The following is a 22,677-nucleotide window of genomic DNA, read 5'->3' as shown; positions in this document are numbered from 1 at the left end:
AATTAAAACAAGCCGGGCATGGTGGTGCGCGCCTGTAATCCCAGCACTCAGGAGGCAGAGGCAGGCGGATCTCTGAGTTCAAGGCCAGCCTGGCCTACAAAGTGAGTCCAGGACAGCCAAGACTACACAGAGAAATTCTGTCTCGAAAAACCAAAAAGAAAAAAAAAAAAAAAGTAAAGAGGCAAAACCTTTTAAAATGTATATAAATTTAAATAGGACAGGTTTCTTGTGGTTGGTGTCTAAGTAATTATATCATGAATTTGCCTCTGGAAATGCTAAAGGATACTGGGTTTAAATGTATTCTGCGTGGTTCTCTTTTTTAAAGAAAACAATTTTTATGTCATAATGTGAGACACTAAAGCGCTTTTTGATTTTGAGAGCTAACCTTTTTTTTTTTTAATCATATCTTTTAAAGGAGCTCCCACCTTACCTTTGCAAACTGGATGTCCCATTTCAGAGAGGTAACATTTCTTTTTTATGATTTAAACACTGACATGAAAGTATATTAATTTATGTTGAGAAGAATAGTAATTTCTTGCTAATAGTATTGCCCTCTAACCTGACCTCTGACCTACAAATCTAAAACCTTGATGACTAGCTGAATCTGAGACTATTTAGCCCAAAGATTTAAATTCAGTTGACAACTAGTTGAAGCCTAATACCATAATAATTATATGGGTTTGTGGGGGAGCAAGGGTGTGTGTTTTGAGATTGTCTCAGTCTATGTCCCAGCTGGCTTTGAATTCAGTGTGTATCCCAGGCTGGCCTCAAGCTCACAGCAGTCCTCCTGCCTCAGCCTTCAGAGTGGTAGAAGTTGTAGAAACAAGCCACCGTGCCTGATGGCTTTCTGCTTCTCTCTGTCTTTTCTTTTTTTTGTACTTCTAAAGCCTCAAGTTTTATAGCATTGCCTAGTAGTAGTTGCCCATTATAAATAGAATGAAGGACAGACACCCAGACAGAGCCAGCCTCTCGTAGATCCTTTCTGGCTCTGGAATATTTGATTCTGTCACCAGCTGATCCGTTTTTGTTTTTGTTTTTGTTTTTCTTGTTGGTTCTTCGAGACAGGGTTTCTCTGTGTAGCCTTGGCTGTCCTGGACTCCCTTTGTAGAACAGGCTGGCCTCGAATTTGCATCGATCTGCTGGCCTCTGCCTCCCAAGTGCTGGGATTATAGGCGTGTACCATCACACCTGGCTCTATTTAAGTTTTTTAAGTAGCATTTATTTATTTATATGTGTGTGTGTGTGTGTGTGTGTGTGTGTGTGTGTGAGAGAGAGAGAGAGAGAGAGAGAGAGAGAGAGAGAGAGAGAGAGAGAGAGAGAGAGTCTACGCTCATCTGCCTGGGCCATGCTGAGCTTGTAGACCTGACAGTATAGTTGAAGAAGTTGTTTGCAGCGCTCCTTGCACCTTGTGGGTTCTGGGGTTCAAACTCAGGTCATCAGACCTCGTGGTAACGGCCTTTACCCACTGAGCCACCTCACCAGCCCACCGACACAGCCTTGCTATGTAGCCCAGGCTGACCTGGGATTCACCATGTAGCCAAAGCTGGCCTTAAACCGAAGAGCTTCGTTTCCTCTGTGCTCTGCCTGGCCCAGCTTCTGAGTGCCTTTTACTGTGAACTTTGTCAGTTATATAATCTGAAGATACTGTGTTTGTCAGTTATGTAATTTGAAGATAACATAAGACACACCTGACCATAAGACACACCCAGTTTTTAGATTAGTAAAACTGAAACAGCAATCAGACCATAAGGCGCACCCTAATTCCCCCCCACCCCCCACTTTTTTAGGGAAAAAAGTGAGTCTTATGGTCCGAAAGATACGGTACTTTCTGCCATCTATAGGCTGTCAGTCACCCGAGTCCCTTTATACTGTGAGTTTTAACCTCTTGTCAGTTATATAATTTGAAAATATTTCTGCCATCTATAGATGTCAGTAATCCTGTTGACTGGTTGGTTGTTTTTAGTTGTTGTTGTGTATGTGTTTATATACAAGCTTGTCACAGTGCACATGTGGAGATAAAAAATAACCTAGGAGAGTCGATTTTGCCTTTCATTGCGTAGTATTGAATTCAGGTTGCCAGGCTTGGTGGCAGGCATCTCTTGCCTTCTGAGCCATCTCACAGGTCCCAAGGCGTTTTCTTTTTCTTTTCCTTTTTTTTTTTTTTTTTCTGAGATAGGGTTTCTCTGTGTAGCCTTGGCTGTCCTAGACTTGCTTTGTAGACCAAGCTGGCCTCGAACTCACAGAGATCCGCCTACCTCTTCCTCCTGAGTGCTGGGATTAAAGGTGTGCGCCACCACGCCCGGCTTTTGTAAGGTATATTTCAATCTGGCATATGTTTGATTTGTCTTCACCTAAGTATCCTTGATCTATGTTGGTTTGTGGAAATGTTCTTTTCACTCTTGTAATTTATGTTAAACTTTCTGAGCCTCTGTCAGTTTTAGATAGATTGGATTTATGAAGGTTAAGATGTGAAGTTTTTAGCTACATCTGCAACACAGTGGTCTCAGCAGGAAGATGTGAGGGACAAGGCTCTGCCCCGGCTAGAAAACAACCTCAAAGGAAAAGAAAAGCCAGGTCTGGTGGCGCATGCTTGTGATCCCAGCACTCTGGGAGGCAGAAGCGGGCAGGTCTCAGTGACCCAGCCAGGAAGACTACAAAGTCAGGCTTATCCTTGGCCAGCCTGAGTTACATGAGATTCTGTTTCAAACAAAACAAAACAAAACAACTCCCCCCCCCCCCCCCCCCGGCTTTATGTCTCCTCGTAAAATCTTAAACTTATGAATGTGGAGAGCCCTCTGAAGCCAGCTAGCCCATCTTCCGTTACAGAGAAGGAAACTGAAGTCACAGAGGAGATTAACGTGATGAACGTCATATAGCAAGCAAATGACTGAGCTAGAACTTGACACTGTTTCCACCTCACCTACCTGGCCAGCGCTCAAACTCTGAGCACTCGCCCTGCCTGCTGACAGGTGCTCAGATTTCAGACAACTAAAGATTTTTTTCTTTAAAGCTTTCTGAGACAAAGTCTTACTGTGTAGGCTAAATTAGCTTCAAACTCAGATCCACTCTCCTCTGTCTCCTAGGCGCTAGGCCACCAAGTTCAAGGATAAAAACAAAAGTGAAGCCAAAAAAAAAAAATCCCTTTTAGTTATATTGCCATTGACTCATAATTGATTTTAGACTACTCAACGTTTGGGCCAGGCAGAGAGAGGTAGGTCTCTGAGGTCTCTGTCCCTGATCTACATAGCAAGTTCCAACAAGCCAAAGTTCGTAGACCCTGCTGAGCCATCTTGCTGGCTCCTTGTCTCTGCATAGATAGCCCAGGTTGCTTTACTGAGATTCTCCTGCCTCAGCCTCCGGATGCTGGGATGTATGTGATGGTAGCTCTATATAATTTGTTTATCTAAAGTTAATTGTGTCTGTTTGACCTTTTTCCGTGTCCCTTGTCATCTTACTTGGCTACGGATAGCTATTGGCTCATGGCAAGTCATTTGAATGTCAGTTTTCCATACTTAAAAGACAACAGTTATTTTACTTAACTAGACTATCGCTGTCCACGTAGAACCTTCTGCAGTGATGGGAGCATTCTGTATTTCTGTGTCCTGATATGAGACAGCCAAGGGCCACATGTGTTTATTGAGTTTGAGGTAAGTCTAGCACAACAGAGAAATTGAACTTTAAAAAAAAAATTTTTTTTTTTTTTTTTGAAGAGATGGCTCAGCTCGGCATGGTGGCACGCACCTTTACAATCCCAGCACTTGGGCGGCAGAGGCAGGCGGATCAGTGTGAGTTCGAAGCCAACCTGGTCTACAAAGTGATTCCAGGACAACCAATACTGCACAAAGAAACCCTGTCTTGTTTTTGATTACAAAGCTACTTTGGGGTGTGCCCCAAAGAAATAAAAAAACACTGGGAAGAGGTAAACCCCAAGAGTGCTGGGGATGAAGGGGAAGGGTACTTGAAGAGGAAGAAGCACAAAAGGGACCCACCTGCTGCAGACTGAGGGCAGAGAGGATGCCCTCGGTGTTGGGACACATGAGTACCACGCAAGCAGTGGGGACTGGCTACAGCTAGACAGGCAAAGGTCCGTAGACACAAAGCTGCAGGTTCCTCCTCTGCCTAAGTCTTTTTCTGCTTCTCCGGTCCCTCTCCTACCAGCCAGAAGCCACGACAATCCCAAGGCAGGTGGATCTGAAGACCAGCTTGGTCTATGTAATGAATTCTAGGGCAGCCAGGACTACATAAACTGTCTCAAAAACAGAAAAGATTTTCTTTTATTTTTTTTCTTTTTCTCAGATCAAGGTCTCATGTAGCCCAGGCTAGCCTTGAACTTGCTATGTAGCCAAGGATGGCTTTGAGTTTCTTGGTCCTCTCGCCTCCATCTCCCAAGTGATGGGATCACAGGCATACACCACCCTGACCTATTTAGGCAGTGCTGGGGTTCTAACCCACAGCCTAGTGCTGGGCAGACACTACCAGCTTATCTGTATTCATAGCCGAAGTTTTCCACATTAAAGAATGATGTTTATAGCTATTTATTTTACGTGTGAGAATGTTTTCCCTACATGTGTATATGTGCCTGGTACTTTTAGAGGCCAGATGAAGGCATTAGATGCCTGGAAATGGGTGCTGGGAACCGAACTTATGTCCTCTGAAAGAGCAACAAATTCTTCTAACCATCTCTCTAGGCCAAGCTTTCAATTTTTAAATGTAGGGTTTTTTTTAAAGGTTTATTTATTTTATTTATTGTATATGAGTGCTTTATCTGCAGAAGAGGGAATCAGATAACATCATAGATGGTTGTGAGCCACCATGTGGTTGCTAGGAATTGAACTCAGGACCCCTCGAAGAGTAGGCAGTGCTCTTAACCTCTGAGCCATCTCTCCAGCCTGTTTTTTTTTTTTATTGATTTTTGTAGTCTGTGATAAATTTAAACTCAGTTGTAAGTACTAGATACCCATTCCCACAATTGTTGTGGTTTTTGTTGTTGTTGTTGTTATTGTTGTTGTTGCTTTGAGACAGGGTTTCTCTGTGTAGTCCAGGAACTCGGTTTGTAGACCAGGCTAACCTCAAACTCAGAGCTCTGCCTGCTTCTGTCTCCTAGTGCTGAGATTAGGCATGCACCACCACTGCCTTGCACATCTCAAGATTTTTCTAAGACACTAAATACAAAAAGAATTTAACTGATGAGTTTAACTGCATGACTGAAAAGCCCAGGGTTATATACCTTCCTTCATGCAACAATTGTTTTCTTTCTACTTGATCTCTTGGATTTGTGTTTTATCTATTAGCTTTGTTCTCAAAGACTTAAATTTTTTTTTAAAAGTTTATATATAGTGGGGCTACAGGTAGGTAGTCCTGTCTCTGTGTGTGGAGATCATGTGGGAGTCAGTCCTTTGCTTCCCCCTGTGTGTCCTAGGAAATAGCTCAGGGCATCAGGGCTTGACAGCAGCACCTTTATACACCCAGCTCTATCTTTTGTTACCTTTTGTCTGTCTGTCTGTCTGAGACAGGGTCTCTCTACATAGTACTGGCTGCCCTGGAACTCACTATGCAGGCCAGGCTGGTCTCTAACCGCTGAGATCTGCCTGTCTCTGCCTCCTGAGTATTTAAAGGTGTACATTAGCACAACCGGCCTTATACATAATTTTTATCACTCCTTTCTCTGAATAACAATATTGATGATAATAACTTAACAGATTGGGGCTGAAAAGATGGCTCAGTGATTAAAAATACTTGCTGCTCTTTAAGAGCACCTGGGTTCAGTTCCCAGGCACCACATGGTGACTAGCAGCCATCCATAACTCCTGTTAGGGCATCACACAACCTCATCCAGCCTCTGTGGGCACCAGCCAGCCACACACTTGGTGCACACACAGACATGCAGGCCAGACACTCACACACTTAAAATAAAATGAATACATATTTTACAAATATTTATTTATTTATTTTTTGGTTGGTTGGTTTTTAGTTTTCCGAGACAGGGTTTCTCTGTGTATCCCTGGCTGTCCTGGACTCACTCTGTAGATCAGGCTGGCCTCGAACTCACAGCAGTCTGGCTGCCTCTGCCTCCCGAGTGCTGGGACAGTGTAATTGTTTTACCTGAAAATTATTCTCAAATCTCTGAACACTTAAATGATAATCTCATAGCAAAGCAGTCTCAACTAACGAATGGTTAATTAAAATAAATAGCTGGGGATAGTGATACACACCTTTAATCCCAGCAATAAGGAGCCAGAAGCAGGCAGATTTATTGAGTTTGAGGCCAGCTTGGCCTACAAAGAGAGTTCCCAGACAGCCAGGACTATATAGAATGAGACCTTACAGCAAATAAATTAATTAAATTATTGTGTAGCTACTCAACATTTAAAAATCCTCATATATGAGCCAGGTGGTGGTGGCGCACGCCTTTAATCCCAGCACTCGGGAGGCAGAGGGCAGGTGAATCGCTGTGAGTTTGAGGCCAGCCTGGTCTACAAAGCGAGTCCAGGACAACCAAGGCTACACAGAGAAACCCTGTCTTGAAAAACAAAAATAAATAAATAAATATCCTCATATGATTAATGGCAGGCTGAGTGAGGTCACATGTGTTGTGTAGTTCCAACATTTGGGAGGTGGGAGCAGGAGAATCAGTCATTTAAGGTGAGCTCTCTCTCTCTGTAGTGAGTTCAAGGTGAGGGTGAGCTACAGAAGATACTGTCTCAAAAACCAAGACCATTTAAAACCTCAGTGGGTGCACGTAGCTCAGTGGTGGAGTGCAACCTATAACATGTGAGGCCCTGGGTTTATCCCAAGCGGCATAAAAACAAAAGGCAAGAAATAGCTGGGCGTGGTGGCACACACCTGTAATCCCAGCACTCCAGGAGGCAGAGACAGGCAGATCTCTGTGAATTTTAGGCCAGCCTACTCTACAAAGTGAGTCTAGGACAACCAAGTCTACACAAAGCAACCCTGTCTCAAAAAAACAAAACACGAACAAAAAGTCAAGAAATAAGCCAGTGAGGAAATAATGAGTTGTGTGGATGTTAGTATTAGAGTTTGATACGTATATGCTTTTGCAGTGCATTACCATTGGGACAGCTGGACAGACAGTGCATAGATCTGTGTCTTGGTTATCAGAATCTTCATATGACTCTAGTTATCTTGAAAACTTTACACATTGAAATCACAGAGGCAAGCGGATCTCTTGAGTTCAAGGTCAGCCTGGTCTACAGAGTGAGTTGTAAAATAGCCAGGGCTACACGGAGAAACCCTTCCTCCAAAATAAATTAACAAATAAAAAAAATTGAAATCATAATTATAAATGTATAACATGAAAATTTTTTAGATTTTTATATTTATTATTATGTATACAGTCCTCTGCCTGCACGTACACCTGCAGGCCAGAAGAGGGCATCAGATCACATTATAGATGGTTGAGAGCCACCGTGTGGTTGCTGGGAATTGAACTCTAGACCTCTGGAGGAGCAGTCAGTGCTCTTAACCTCTGAGCCATCTCTCCAGCCCAGTGAAATTTGTTGTTTGGTTGGGTTTTTTTTCCCCCTTGTAACAGGGTTTCTCTGTGTAGCCTTGGCTGTCCTGTACTCTCTATAGATCAGACTGGCCTCAAACTCACAGAGACCTGCCTGCCTCTGCCTCCCTGAGTGCTGGGATTACGGGCATGTGCCACCACACCCAGCTACATGAAAATATTCTTGTGTATCTGAAAATATCAGGCTAACAACTGTAGGCACATTGGACTGTAACTGTGTCGAATATGCACAGGGAAAAAGGAAGCCATCAGGTGCTCATGGTGGCTTGTCTGTGTTGCTGCACTTCACGCGATTTCTCTTTCCTTTGCCCTTTGCCTCATTTTGTCATTGTCCTATCATGACACTGTAGTATAAGTTGCAACCATTAACAAAGTAAGAGTTACCCTTTTAGAATGGATGTCACCTTTTAAATGTTTTGCTTTCTCAGCATGCAAGACTGAGGGCAAAGACAACCGAATCCCGTTGCTGCAGGAAGTGTTTGAGGCTTTTCCTGACACTCCCATTAACATTGACATCAAAGTCAACAACAACGTGCTGATTAAGAAGGTACGCAGCGCGAGAGCAGATGTGATATTCTGGGCGTCGGCGTTGCTTGGTTTCAGAAGCTGAAGGTTGGAGAGTAAGAGACTGATAGCGATCAAGGAAAGTAGATACGCGCCGAGGCTCGGCATTGTTTAAAGCAATGCCTGTAAAGGTCACAGTCCTGGGAACTGTTCTCAGAGTGAGTCAGCCTAGCCTAGTCACGGATAAAAACGTAAGCTCTCGGAGGCTCCGTTCAGCTGGACGTTTCTATAATTGACCAGTTTTTGTTTTGTTTTTAAAGATTTACTTATTTATTACATACACAGTGTTCTGCTTGCATGTACACCTGCATACCAGAAGAGGGAACCAGATCTCATGATAGATGGCTGTGAGCCACCATGTGGTTGCTGGGAATTGAACTCAGGACCTCTCGAAGAGCAGACGGTGCTCTTAAGTGATGAGCCATCTCTCCAGCCCCTAATTGACCAGTTTTAGGTTGTTTCATTTGTGGTTGATGTATGTCACCTTACTAAGTAGTCATATTCTAGTAAATCTGTCTCAGACTGGTAAATGTAAACAGCTTTGTCTCCTATAACATAGTCTCAGTTTGATTACCGGTTTCCCCACAGTTGTATACCATCTTTTGCCAAGTAACTGCTTGTAACCCATTTTTAAAGTAAAACGGTTTGGGTGGGTTTATGTACAGGCCCATGCATAAAGCCCTTGGATTTTCCCTCGCAGGTCTCGGAACTGGTGAAACAGTATAAGCGAGAGCACCTGACAGTGTGGGGCAATGCCAGCTCTGAAATTGTAGACAAGTGTTACAAAGAGGTAAGCTTCCGAAGCGACACACAGTGCAGGCTCTGAGTGCTGACTCTTCCCGCCCTCCTCTCCGGTTCAGCAGCCCCTCGGATGAACCGCTCTCCGTGGAGGAGGAAAAATCGGAAGGAGGAGGGCGTAGACGCGCCTTCAGGCAGCGGGGCTGATTGTTCCCCTGGTGAAAGAGGAAGGGAACTCATTCTGAGGCAGAGGGAGCCCAGGCTCCCGTTCTCCTCTGCAGGAGTGAGCCCTCCGCTTCCAGAGTCAGAAGGGAGCTGCAGACTTAAAAGAGGGCTAGGTAGCCGAGAAACAAGAACTAGGTTTTAATTCACGAAATATTTTCCATGCATTCTAAAACAGTATAAAAACAAGAGTCCAAACTAAGCTTAAAGATAAAAGGGACAGGCTGGGGTGTAGTGGCGCATGCCTTTAATCCCAGCACTCGGGAGGCAGAGGCAGGTGGATCTCTGTGAGTCTACAAAGCGAGTCCAGGACAGCCAAGGCTACACAGAGAAACCCTGTCTCAAAAAAAAAAAAAAAAGATAGAAGGGACAGGGGCTGAGAATGAAAGAAAAAGCTCCCCCGCCCCCACTCGGGGACCTCTGGTTTTTAAAGCTCTGGGATGTAAATTGCAGGAGGCTTATACCCAGGCTATGTCCTGGAGCCTGCCTTCAGAATTGATCCTTTTGTTAATTCAGAGGTGGTGCATGCCTTTAATCGCAGCACTCAGGAGGCAGAGGCAGGTGGATCACTGTGAGTTAGAGGCCAGCCTGGTCAACAAAGTGAGTCCAGGACAGCCAAGGCTACACAGAGAAACCCTGTCTCGGAAAAAAACCAAAACCAAAACCAAACAGAGGTTGCTTTGAAGTGTCCAAAAGGAACCAGGGTAATCACACCTTTTCGCCAAATGAGACTTTATGGTTTCTTTCTGGAGACAGGAGGGAGTGCTTCCCTCATCTGCGCACAGGTAAAGCTGGCTTCTCCTGAGAGGAGCCGCCTTAGACCTCTGCCCAGGAAAGTCCCACACTGCTTGTACATGTCACTGTGACAGAGTTTGCAAAACCCATTCCTTTCAAAGCTCGTGTACGAATGGAAGGAACTGCCCAGCAATTGTGTATGGTGACGAGGGTCGGGGGTGGGGGGGGGCATCTAGCATCTTATGTCTGCTGTGATATCATCTGGGCATTTTGATTGCGTCCACTTCCTCCCACAGTTAAAGAATTAAAAGACAGGCAAACTCTGAAGTGCCCCACGTAGCAGCAGAAGAATCCCAAGCATGGGGGGGGGGGGGCGGGGCGGGGCGGGGTGCGGGCGGAATGACCAGCTGAAGGAAGGTGTTTATTGGGGGGGCGAGGCCGAGGAAGCTTACACAGCAGAGAAAAGGCCCTCTGGCGAAGCGGCGGGCAGACGGGGGATCGCTTGGTTTCTTCTCAAGCCTTGGGAATTTTAAAGCCTCTCAGGAGTCAGTCCCTTAGGTTAGCGTCAGTCAGTTTGAGTACAGGTAAGATGGTTGATTGGCTGTGTGCATTACAGATGAAGGTAATCTCTGTGTTGTAATGTCTATTTTATTGGCACATTAAACTTCTGTGCGTAATTTCCAAACAAACCATTTAGTTTTTCAAGTTTTTGCTCTCCCCCGTCACACACAAGTGAAAGTGATGAGTGTGTCGCATGGTGCGTATAGTAGGTCGCATGGTGCGTATAGTAGGTCGCATGGTGCGTATAGTAGGACCTTCACCCTTTGAAGTTTTTCCAATTGTTGGGAATATGTCTGTAAAGCTTTGCTTTATTTTTGAAATGCTTTTCTACATTTCCTCCAGCAACTTTTATAAGCTCATAAGTTCAAAAAAATCTTAAGAATTGAAGATTCCTTTTTATGTATACAATTCACTCATTTACTCTTGTGGTACTGGGGATTCAACACAGGCTGACAAATTGCTAGTTCATAACTCCTCACCACCGACCTGCATCCTCAACCCAATGTCCTTTTTAAGGACACAAATGATATCAAAGTGTAAGGAAAAAAAATACCATGACACAAGTTTTCAGATACAAAGAACTCTTTTTAAGACCGTCCTTCCGAGCCGGGCGTTGTGGCGAATGCCTGTAATCCCAGCACTCGGGAGGCAGAGGCAGGTAGATCACTGTGAGTTCGAGGCCAGCCTGGTCTACAAAGAGAATCCAGGACAGCCAAGGCTACACAGAGAAACCCTGTCTCGAAAAACCAAAAAAAAAAAAAAAAAAGACTGTCCTTCTGGGGGTTGGAGAGATGGCTCAGTGGTTAAGAGCACCACCTGCTCTTCCAAAGGTCCAGAGTTCAATTCCCAACAACCACACGGTGACTCACAACCATCTATAATGTAACCTGGTACCCTCTTCTGGCCTGCAGGTAAACAAGCAGACAATGCTGTATACATAATAATAAAATAAATCTTAAAAAAGAAAGAAAGAAAGAAAGAAAAATATATATGTGAGAAGCCAGGTGTGGTGGCACACGCCTTTAATCCCAGCACTTGGGAGGCAGAGGCAGGCAGATTGCTGTGAGTTCGAGGCCAGCCTGGTCTATAGAGTGAGTCAGGACAGTCAAGGCTACACAGAGAAACTCTGTCTTGAAAAACCAAAAAACAAAAAAAAACAAACCGTCCTTCCTTCTCAGCAGAAAAAAAGCAAAAACAGGGTCCCGCATGCCATGACTCAGAGTACAGCTGAGGCCCCACTAAGCCCAGTAAGTGCTGTTTACGCACTATTTGCTGTGAGGGCCCAAGGCAGCTTGTGAACAAAAGGAAACCACAGAGCATGCAGTTGGCTGTGCAGCTTCGGGTCTTAAGAACTTAGAACTGGGGGCTGGAGAGATGGCTCAGTGGTTAAGAGCACTGCCTGCTCTTCCAAAGGACCCGGGTTCAATTCCCAGCACCCACATGGCAGCTCACAACTGTAACTCCAAGATCTGACACCCTCATACCACCACACATAAATTAAAATTAATTAAATAAAAAATATTTTAAAAAATCAAAACTTAGAACTGGAATGGTTTTCCCTCGGCTGGTCATTGTCTAATGCTATTTTCAGGTGTTACCACAGGGAGAGAACACGCCAGAGAGTCCTCTTAAGCTGCTGGCATTTTTACACCATCACACAACTTTTCTAAAGATAACAATACAAATACCGGGATGCCGGATCTGCCCTGGGCTGCTGGGAATGCACAACCACTTTCTTCAGCACTTGAAGAGGGTTTATTTTAAATAGAACTAAACACAGTTACCATATGAACCAGCAATTTCATCTTAGTCATTTATTCCAGAACCCATACAAAGGTGAAAGGAGGGAACTGACTCCCCAAAGTTGTCCTCTGGTTGCCACTGTGCACCGTGGTATGAACACCCACATGCACAGCATGCACATACACAAAAATAAATTCAAAGTCATACTAGCTGTGGTAACATATGCCCTTAATTCCAGCGTTCAAGAGACAGATCCAGGCGGATATGAGTTCGAGACCAGCCTGGTGTACATAAGAAGAGACCATGTATCAAAAAACAAACAAACAAACAAAAAACCCAAAAAATAATTACTCTAAGAAACCAGGCTTACTTTGGTGCAATGGCATACAGTTTTAATCCCAGCACTCCAGGAGGCAGAGGCAGAGGCAGACAGATCTTTGAGTCTACAAAGTGAGTCCAGGATAGCCAAGGCTACACAGAGAAGCCCTGTCTCAAAAAGCAAAAACAAGCCGGGAGGTGGTGGCGCACGCCTTTAATCCCAGCACTCGGGAGGCAGAGGCAGGCGGATCGCTGTGAGTTCAAGGCCAGCCTGGTCTACAAAGTGAGTCCAGGACAGGCAAGGCTACACAGAGAAACCTTGTCTCTAAAAACCAAAAAAAAAAAAAAAAAGCAAAAACAAAAGAAAACAAAAACCAGCAACAACAAAAAGAAACAAACCAGGCTTGAGGTCCAAGCCTATAATCCCAACTACTCTGAAGGCTGAGGCAGGAGGATCAGAAGGTCAGGGGCTAGAATTCTGAGCTGTTATTGTAACGAATATCCATATTCGGGGGACGCTTGTCAGCATATAGTCTGGGAAGCATAATCTGAGGTGTATTAAACGGTCCTGCTTCTTAGAGTAACGTTTGGCGCCGTTTGTGTTTCAGAACTCCGCTATCCCTATACTCTTCAGCCTGCAGCGCGTCCTCCTCATCCTGGGCTTCTTCTTCACCGGCCTCCTGCCCTTCGTGCCCATTCGCGAACAGTTCTTTGAAATCCCAATGCCTTCTATCATCCTGAAGTAAGTCCCTGTGCTCTCTGCCGTTGCCCCGCTACAGAATGGCTTTGTGGCCGGCCACCCCTGCAGCCCGGGGTTAACTGGTTGGTGCTGGGGACGGACTGCAGGCCTCTCACATGCCAGCCGAGGCCGCTCCCAGCTCCTGCCCGGCCTTGGCTGCGGCTCACCTAAACTCCAGGCCGGGCTTCCACGCCGCGGTGATCTGGTGACTCAGTGAGGTGAATGAGTTTTTGCCTGTGGTTTTCTTCCGCTCCCTCTTGCGTCCAAATGCCTCTTCCTCAGCTGCACACTGTTTGCCTGCCACCATGAAGCCCGCGCAGGAAGCGAACCAGATACCATGCTGTGCTTTTGTGCTTCTAGAACTGAGACCTAGTAAACCTCTTTTTTTTTTTTTTTTTTTTTTTAAAGAACCTAGCCTTGGCTGGGCTCAGTGGCGCACGCCTTTAATCCCGGCACTTGGGAGGCAGAGGCAGGTGGATCAATGTGAATTTGAGGCCAGCCTGGTCTACAAAGTGAGTCCAGGACAGCCAGGGCTACACAGAGAAATCCTACCTTGAAAAGCAAAAACAAAACAAAACAAAAGAACCCAGCCTCAGATAATCTTTTTGTTTTTCTGTTTTGTTGATTTTTTGAAACAGGGTTTCTCTGTGTACAGCTCTGGCTGTCCTAGACTTACTTTGTAGACCAGGCTGGCCTGGAACTCAGAGAGGTCGGCCTGCCTCTACCTACCGAATGCTGGGATTAAAGGTGTGTCCCACCATGTCTGCCTTCCAGATAGTTCATTATAACTACAGAAAAGCAGAATAAAGCAAATATCAGTGGAAACAATAGACTTTCCTTCCCCTAGTTGAGGGTTGACAGCCTCAGGGAGAGGGCAAGCTTTCCTAGACAGTGAAGCCTCTGCTACCTTGCTGCTCTTCTAGTCAGTAACCTCACACACACACACCCATGCTCCTGTAAGGACCCTAACTAAACTGATTTTAAAGACAGAGGGGGCATGAACATGACAGGGTCCTATTGGAAAGAAAAAAATGGCTCAGAGGGAGTGGAATAAAAAGCAGTGGGGGTTTGCTGTGATCAAAGTGTACACATGTATGACACATTTAAGGAACACAGTTTTTTTTTTCCCCCAAAACAGGGTTTCTCTGTGTAGCCTTGGCTGTTCTGGACTCACTTTGTAGTCCAGGCTGGCCTCGAACTCACAGCGATCTGCCTGCCTCTGCCTCCCGAGTGCTGGGATTAAAGGCATGCGCCACCACGCCCGGCTCTCACAATTCTTTTTAACAATTAAAGATTCTTCTTTTGCTGAGTAGTGGTGGCGCACGCCTTTAGTCTCAGAGGCAGGTGGATTGCTATGAGTTTGGGGCCAGCCTGGTCTACAAAGGGAGTCTAGGACAGCCAAGGCTACACAGAGAAACCTTGCCTCGAAAAACCCTGAAAAAAAAATCCTGATATCACAAGCTTCTTAATTACATCGTATCGCACCTGCCTCTGCCTCCCAAGTGCTGGGACTAAAGGTGTGCACCACCACGCCCGGCTTTTTTTTTTTTTTAAGATATTTATTTACTTATTATGTATATGAGTATGCTGTCTTCATGTACATCAGAAGAGGGCATCAGATCACCATGTGGTTGCTGGGAGTTGAACTCAGGACCTCTGGAAGAGCAGCCAGTGCTCTTAACCACTGAGCCATCTCTCCAGCCCCCACCTTATTTTTTGAGACAGGATCTTTTCTCAGCTGGGACCCTGGGTCACCGACTAGGCTAGGCTAGGTGGCGAGCGTGCCCCAGGGATCTGCTGGTCTCCACCATCACCCTGCACATCAGGCTCCCCAGTTTCACTCAGCGTGGGTGCTGGGGTTCAGGCTCAGATAAGCACTGTTCTGTCTGAGCCACCCCTCAATCCCATCACCCCCTCCAACCAAGTTTTTCTTACATTTATTTATTGTGTGTATACATGAGTGTCCCCTGGTGTGCCACCGTGCACACGCAGGTGTCAGAGGGCAACCAGGGGACCCAACTCAGGTCATCAGAGGTGGCAGCAAGCCCCTGAGCTGTCTGGGTGACCCATGCTCGGATTCCTGTGCTTAGCGCCTGCTCTTGGCCACTTTCACTGTCTGAGTTCCGTGGTGATCTTTTTCTTTTTCATCAATTCTCACTTGTATTTGTTAAAAGTCTTCATGGACATTTCATAGAAAAAAACAACTGAGCCGGGTGGTGGTGGCGCACTCCTTTAATCCCAGAACTCAGGAGGCAGAGGCAGGCAGATCTCTGTGAGTTCAAGGCCAGCCTGGTCTACAAAGAGAGTCCAGGACAGCCAGGGCTCTGTGTGACAGAGAACCCTGTCTCAAAAAGCAAAACAAACCTGGCATGGTGGCACACGTCTTTAATCTCAGCACTCAGGAGGCAGAGGCAAGCGGATCTCTGTGAGTTCGAGGCCAGCCTGGTCTACAAAGTGAGTGCAGGACAGCCAAGGCTACACAGAGAAACCCTGTCTTGAAGAAAAAGAAAAAAGAACTGAAATACCTTTTTGTGTACACACACACACACACACACACACACACACACACACACTCACACACTCACTCACTCACTCACTCACTCACTCACTCATACACACACCTCACTAGTGCAGCCGTTTGACTTCACACTCACGGCAGTCCTATATTACCCGGCCTCTAGAGTGTTGGGATTTCGGGTGTGCGCCATCCCACCGTACTCAGAAAACATTTGTCTACAAAAAGAAACTGTTTTCTTTTGCTGTATTAAGTGATTCTAACCATTTATTACTGAAGCGTTTAGCTTTCTCTTGCCTAGAATAGAGTACCATGTCCTCTAGATAGCTCTGTGCACTCTTTAGAGAAGTGAATCTATTCAAACATAATAAACATAGCAAGCACAGACACTGTGGCGTTGGTCTTACCTCTAAGGGGTGGTTACGAGGGCTAAAGAGACGGCTCGGTTGGTAAAATGTCTGCTGTGCAAGCATGATATGATAAGCTCAGGACACTAGGTCTCTGGGAAATTAATTTTTCCTTAGTTTTATTTAGCCTTGTATGGCTTTAGTAAAAGCTAGCGTAAGGCCAGTGGAGACAGAACCAAATTCCTGTTATTTTTAAATTAATTAATTTATGTATTTATTTATTTAGAGACAGGGTCTCACTATGTAGCTCTCACTATTGTGGAACTCACTATGAAGACCAGACTGACTGAAACTCACAGAGATCCTCCTGCCTCTGCCTCCCACCCTATGTATAGGCTCTGTTTTCAGTTTGGATTTACCTTGTTTGTCACACGGATACAGCCTTGTGTTCCTAATTCATACTTCAGCCTTTGACTTCTCTAGGCTAAAAGAACCACACACTATGTCCAAAGGTCACAAGTTCCTCATCTGGCTTTCTGACACGTAAGTACTTTGCTGCTGTGGCGATATCTATATATTTTAAGAGTAGTTTTTTTGAGAGAGAGGATGTGTGTGCACGTGCATGCCTACATGTATGTCTCTGTACCACATGCATACTTTGTGCCTGAGGAGGCCAGGAGAGAGCATTGGATCCCTTGTACCTGATGGAGTCACAGCCGCCTGATGTGGGTGATTGCAAAAGTAGCAAATGCTCAGCCGGGCGTGGTGGCGCACGCCTTTAATCTTAGCACAGATCTCTGTGAGATCATGGCCAGCCTGGACTACAGAGCAAGTACAGAACTCTCTGTGAGTTCAACGCCAGCCTGGTCTACAGAGAGAGTTCAGGACAGCCAAGGCTACACAGAGAAACCCTGTCTACATAAAGCAAGCAAACAAAAAAAGAAAGAAAAAGTAGCAAGTGCTCTTAACTACCAAGCCATTTCTAGCTCTCCCAAAGAGTGTGTAGTGTGTGTGTGTGTGTGTGTGTGTGTGTGTGTGTGTGTGTGTGTGTGTGTTTTCCAAAACAGGGTATTTATTTATTTAATTTATTTCTGTTTTTCAAGACTGAGTTTCTTTATATATCCTTGACTGGCCTGGACTCACTTTGTAGACCAGGCTAGCCTCGAACTCACAGTGATCCACCTGCCCCTGAGGTTTTGGGTTAAAGGCATGCGCCCAGCTTGCCCTATTATTTTTAATTTATTCTCTCATATATTACATCCTGACTACAGTTTCCCCCTCCCTCTCCCTCCAGGACCCCCCAGCTCATTTATTTTTTTATGTGCATTAGTGTTTTGCCTGCCTGCGTGTCTGTGTGAAGACTCCAGATCCCCTGGAACTGGACTTACAAACAGTTGTAGCTGCCAGGTGGATGCTGGGAATTGAACCCGGGTCCTTTTGCGGAACAGCCAGTACTCTTAACCACTGAGCCATTTCTCTAGTCCTTCCATGCCTGGCTTTTAAAAAAAAAAATTGAATAAATCTATTTTGTGTGCAGGGGGGGAGTGTGTGTCTAGTGCTGCGTCGTGTGGAAGTCAGAGCACTACTTGGAGGCGTTGCTCCTCTTTTCTCACAGGAGGGTGCCAGGGGATGGAACTTATGGCAGGCTCGGGCAAGCCCTTTTACCTCCTAAGCCAACTCATTAGCCCCGCAGCTGTGTTTATTGGATGCTACACTTGGAACATGCAGTCCATCCACATGTCATTTGTAGCCAGGACTGATGTGCCTGCTGCACAGCTGGGTCCCAGTAACCTACCTGAGCCGGCTCAGTTACTAGTCATAAAACCTTAGTGGGAACCTAGAGAAAGAGTCTCCTCTACTCTCCCGAGTAAACCATGTTCATGCGTCTACCCAACCATGAGTCTGCCCAGTCACTTATCTGATCGACTCAGGGCTGTGTGGCTGGTTACTAGCAAGCGCGGAAAAACTAACCCTTCCCTCTGCTTCCTTGCTGTTTCCACAGACCCACAGCTCAACATGACCAAAAGAACTGTGTGGACACCCTGTCAAATACAGGGCGCACAGAAGTGGGTGTGGCCTGCTGGCACATCTCTCTGAAATACTTACGCCGAAACCTTCTGCAAATGTTGGGTTTCATTTTAGATCAAAACAACGAAGTGTTCCGCGTTTTTGTTTTCAAGTGGAGCCCTAAATGCTTAAATATGTTACAACTCTAAAAGGCAGCCTCTTGCTATTTAGTGTCTCTTTCAAAGAGTCTTAGAAAATTAGCTTTCTCTTTTCTGTATGTCACGGGGGTCTGTTTTTTTCATTTTACTCTTGGCTTAATTTCTAGTTTGCAAGAATACATTTTAATTGGTGTTAAAGTTCATGGTTGCCATGGGCATGGTGGCGCACGCCTTTGATACCAGCACTTGGGGAGGCAGAGGCAGGTGGATCTCTGTGAGTTCGAGGCCAACCTGGTCTACAAAGCAAGTCCAGAACAGCCAGGACTACAAGAGAAACCCTGTTTTGAACCCCCAAAAGTTCACGATTGCTAGATTGTCTTATTTAATCACTGTAATACATATGAATGGATAGCCTAATCTATAGGGGCTGTTGGGAGGGCTCAGTGGTTAAGAGTAAATACTCTAGCACAGAGTTTGATGTCAGGCAGTTTTCAACTGCCGGTAACTCCAGCTGCAAGGGTTCTGACGCCCTCTTCTGGCCTCTACGTGCACGTGCACTCATGTGTTCACATACCTGTCTACACAGACAACACACATATAGGCATAATTTAAAGTAAAAATTTTTTTTTAATTTGTAATTTTCACCGGACATGGTAGTGCACACCTTTAATCCCAGCACTCGAGAGGCAGAGGCAGGCGGATCGCTGTGAGTTTGAGGTCAGCCTGGTCTATAAAGCAAGTCCAGGACAGCCAAGGCTAACACAGAGAAAAAAAAATGTAATTTTCCAGTCTTACTAGTTTCCATCTTGCTGAAGTAAATACAAGTGTTTGAAACTGGAAAATGATTTTTCATAGATACAGAATATTACAGTTAAAAGACATACAAAACCTCGGGAGGCAGAGGCAGGTGAATCACTGTGAGTTCGAGGCCAGGCTGATCTACAAAGTGAGTCTAGGACAGCCAAGGCTACACAGAGAGACCCTGCCTCGAAAAAAACAAACAAAAAAAGACATCCAAAGCCACATTTGAAGAGCTAAGATGGCACAGCGCTTCGCCTGCGTTCCCGGCCTTATTTGATTTGGAGAGTTGGGAACAGGAACCAGGGCTTCTAGCTCGTCCTTACTCTCATTCTGGCTCCTGCAGGCAAAGTGTTCTAGAAGCCTCCGCTTGCCTGAGGCTGCTGCGGGAGAATGGTCTTGTGAGCATTCAGCGGCAGCCTGAGAGCAGACGCTGGATGGCCAGCAGCCAGACGTTAGGAACACTCACTCAGCTGGGTGCGGTGGCCTTTCACCCCTGGAAAAGCAGGTGTCTGCTGCTCAGACAGATAGGTCAGCTAGGGCTATGTAGTGAGACCGTTAAAAAAAAAAAGGAACAAAGAAGGAAAGGTAATTAATTTATTACAGTCATTATGGCTTGACAGGGATTGCTGAAGCACTGGTATTAAACTAGTGACTTCTAAACTCTGTAACTGACAGAGAAGACAACTAAAGGTTAATTCTAGTCCCAGTGAAGATGTGCCTGAATCTACCGTGTTCTCTCCCTCTAGCTTACTAATGCGGAAAGCTTTATTTGACCACCTCACCGCCCGGGGCATCCAAGTAAGTCTGGGCATTGATTCATTTTGACGCAGCAGCGCTCACCATTTAATACAGGCCACAGCACAGGGGTTAACTCTGTCTGAGCTGCGACTTTGATGCTGCAATTATAATGAGGAGTCAGAGGGGCGGGGCGTGCATGCGTAATGAGAGGGGCGGGGCGTGCATGTGTAATGAGAAACTGTGGCCTTCACGAGGTTCATTGTCAGTGCGTTGCAGTCAGGGTGAGCAGATGTAAAGGCATTTTCTGTTTAACGTTTGCACTTCTTACACCCCAACTTCCAGGTATACGTTTGGGTTTTAAATGAAGAACACGAGTACAAAAGAGCTTTTGACTTGGGAGCCACTGGAGTGATGACAGACTACCCGACAAAGCTTAAGGACTTCCTAAAGAATTTTTCAGCATAAAAAAAAAAAAAAAGTACTCCAAATCATTCACAGGAGACACGACATGAAAAGATCGGAAGAAAGGTGTGTCGCCATGGTTTCTTTGAGATTTCCAGAATGGTAAAAGGTTTAGCCAGTTCAGCTTTTATTACCTCATTTCTAAGTCTGTATGGAAATGTAAAAACTTCTCTATACTATGTATTTATTTTCAACAATATTGATATTTTACACTGGCGACTAGATTAGAAAGACAACTGGCTGTGAGGTCATTGATCAAGATGTCTGTATATGATGCCGTATTGTACTATTGTAAATCTAAAATCAAACACTAGAGGCCAAATTGAAGCAAGACCCACCATAGTAAAAGAAGACTGCGGAGCCTAAGATACAGCCCGAGGCCGGAGAGTCATGAATTGGAGGCCAGCTTGGGCTACATAGTGAAACCCTGTCTTTAATTTTTTTTTTTTTTTTTTTTTTTTTAGATAAAAGAAGAAGAAAATTATTGTAGGCCATCACAGCCTTTTGAGTTGTCTGGTTGTGTCTAGGTGCATTTTAGTTAACGGGACAAAACAGTGGAAGAAGAGCCTAAAAATAGATGTTTATAGTTACCTGGCAGGGCCTGCGCTGTTGATAGAAGGCAAATTCAAGTAAATAAGTTTGTTAGTTACTCAGAAACCAAATCTGTGGGCCGAGGCAGACTTCTGGGTTGTGCTTGTTAATGGGGACATTCTGTCTGGAGTCTTTTTTCAGGTGTGTGACAATGCTATCATGTCTAATTTTTTAAAATGTCTTTAAAAGTAGACTTTATGATTGTAAAATAAGACAAGATCCAATTAGTCGTGTTCTTATATTTTCCTCTAAAGAAATACACAGTTCTTTAAGGCTCGACTAGACTGTTTGAAGGTTTATCTGGATTGGAAGTGACATGGAACTCCCGTAATGACGGAGCTGGGGGGCGTGCAGTACGGCTGCGGGCGTCTTTACCGCTAGCCGCCTGCTCCTGGTCCTGAGGAATTTACTCCTCTGAGGGTCAAATCCGGACAGACTTACCCAGCATTACGCGTCACTTCCTCTGCCTTCCGATGTGACTTCATGCAAATCTGTCTCTAGCCTTTGTGATTGATTTTCATGGTCTCAGATTGGGCCATACGTAGAGCACAGACTAACAAACGTCTCTTGCCTCAGTCCCGGCGCTCATGTGGGCTCTGTTATAAAGGACAGCCTTACTCTGCCGTCTGTCCCGTCCGTTGCTTTGTTGTCTAAACTGTAATAAAGTTTTCCAAGAACAAAAAGAGGGTCTTGATTTTCTTTTATGTTTATAATTCCAGTGTGTTTCATGCAGTTTCTTCAATCAATGAGGTAGTTAATAAGTGAGTAAAATTCGAGATTTCTCACTAGCATGGAGAAAATAAAGGAAAGCTGGCTGAGGTGGTGGTACACGCCTTTAATCCCAAAAAGACAGAGGCAGGCAGATCTCTGGGTGTTTGAGGCCAGCCTGGTCTACAAAGAGAGTTCCAGGACAGCCAGGGCTACTACACAGGGAAACCCTGTCTCAAAAAACAAACAACAACAACAAAAAGAAAGAAAGAAAGAAAGAAAGAAAGAAAGAAAAAGAAAGGAAAACAGAATTATAATAAGGAAGTTACTTCTTGGTATTTGGACAAACGACTTGTGTAAGCCAATCTACTAGAGCAGAGGAGCTTTTGTATTATAAAATTTTATTTTCAGGACAGGGTTTCTCTGTGTAGCCCTGGCTGTCCTGGAACTCACTCGGTAGACGAGGCTGGCCTCAAACTTAGAGATCTGCCTATCTTCCACCTCTCAAGTGCTGAAAATAAAGGTTTGTGTCACCAGCCCCCGGCTTTAATTCTAGTACTTAGAGATCATTTTAATCTTATTTAATCTTTAATGTCTCATTTTTGTAGCCCAGGCTGGCCTTGAACTCAAGATACTCCTACCTCAGCCTCTATTTTTGAATTTTTTGGTTTTGTTTTGTTTTGTTTTTTTTTGGTTTTTCGAGACAGGGTCTCTCTGTGTAGCCTTGGCTGTCCTGGACTCACTTTGTTGACCAGGCTGGCCTCGAACTCAGAGATGCAGCCTGCCTCTGCCTCCCGAGTGCTGGGATTAAAGGCGTGCGCCACCACCGCCCGGCTGAATTTTTTGGTTTTTCAAGACAGAGTTTCTCTATATAACAGCCCTAGCTGTCCTGGACTTACTTTGTAATCCTGGCTGGCCTCGAACTCACAAAGATCCACCTGCCTCCCGAGTGCTCAGATTAAAGGCTCAGCGGACCACCCTCACACCCCCCACCGTCCCGCGCGCGCGTGTGTGTGTGTGTGTGTGTGTGTGTGTGTGTGTGTGTGTGTGTGCCTGTGCCTGTGTGCATGATTTACATGTATGAGCGCACATGCTGCACATACACTGGTCAGAGGACAACTTTGTCCAGTTGGTTTTGTCCTTCCACCTTTAAGTAGGTTCCAGGGATCAAATTCAGGATGTCCTGTGTACTGGCCGAG

At 45.2% G+C, this 22,677-nt stretch overlaps 1 protein-coding gene across 3 annotated transcripts in view; it reads left to right on the top strand.

Moving 5' to 3' along the window:
* GDPD1 (glycerophosphodiester phosphodiesterase domain containing 1) overlaps nt 1–21,453 on the top strand; it is a 36,567-nt gene extending 15,114 nt beyond the window's left edge. The window contains exons 4-12 of one of the 3 annotated variants that reach the window (XR_014783523.1): nt 416–461; nt 3,711–3,785; nt 7,960–8,078; nt 8,796–8,885; nt 13,021–13,154; nt 16,497–16,556; nt 19,726–19,777; nt 20,060–20,245; nt 20,644–21,453. Coding sequence is in view for 2 of the 3 variants with exons in the window: in XM_084803302.1 (XP_084659428.1) it covers nt 416–461; nt 3,711–3,785; nt 7,960–8,078; nt 8,796–8,885; nt 13,021–13,154; nt 16,497–16,556; nt 19,726–19,777; nt 20,060–20,182 (699 nt within the window). In the remaining variant the exon portion in view is untranslated. Of the gene's footprint in view, nt 1–415; nt 462–3,710; nt 3,786–7,959; nt 8,079–8,795; nt 8,886–13,020; nt 13,155–16,496; nt 16,557–19,725; nt 19,778–20,059 lie in introns of all 3 variants that reach the window. The other 2 variants (XM_084803302.1, XM_084803303.1) reach the window with 2 other exon arrangements.
* The last annotated feature ends 1,224 nt before the right edge of the window (nt 21,454–22,677 follow it).

This window comes from Acomys minous, assembly GCF_964271855.1.
Source record: "Acomys minous genome assembly, chromosome: 12".
Classification (NCBI taxonomy): domain Eukaryota; kingdom Metazoa; phylum Chordata; class Mammalia; order Rodentia; family Muridae; genus Acomys; species Acomys minous.
Note: the sequence above shows the minus strand (reverse complement) of the source record. Positions and strands in the feature narration are given on the sequence as shown.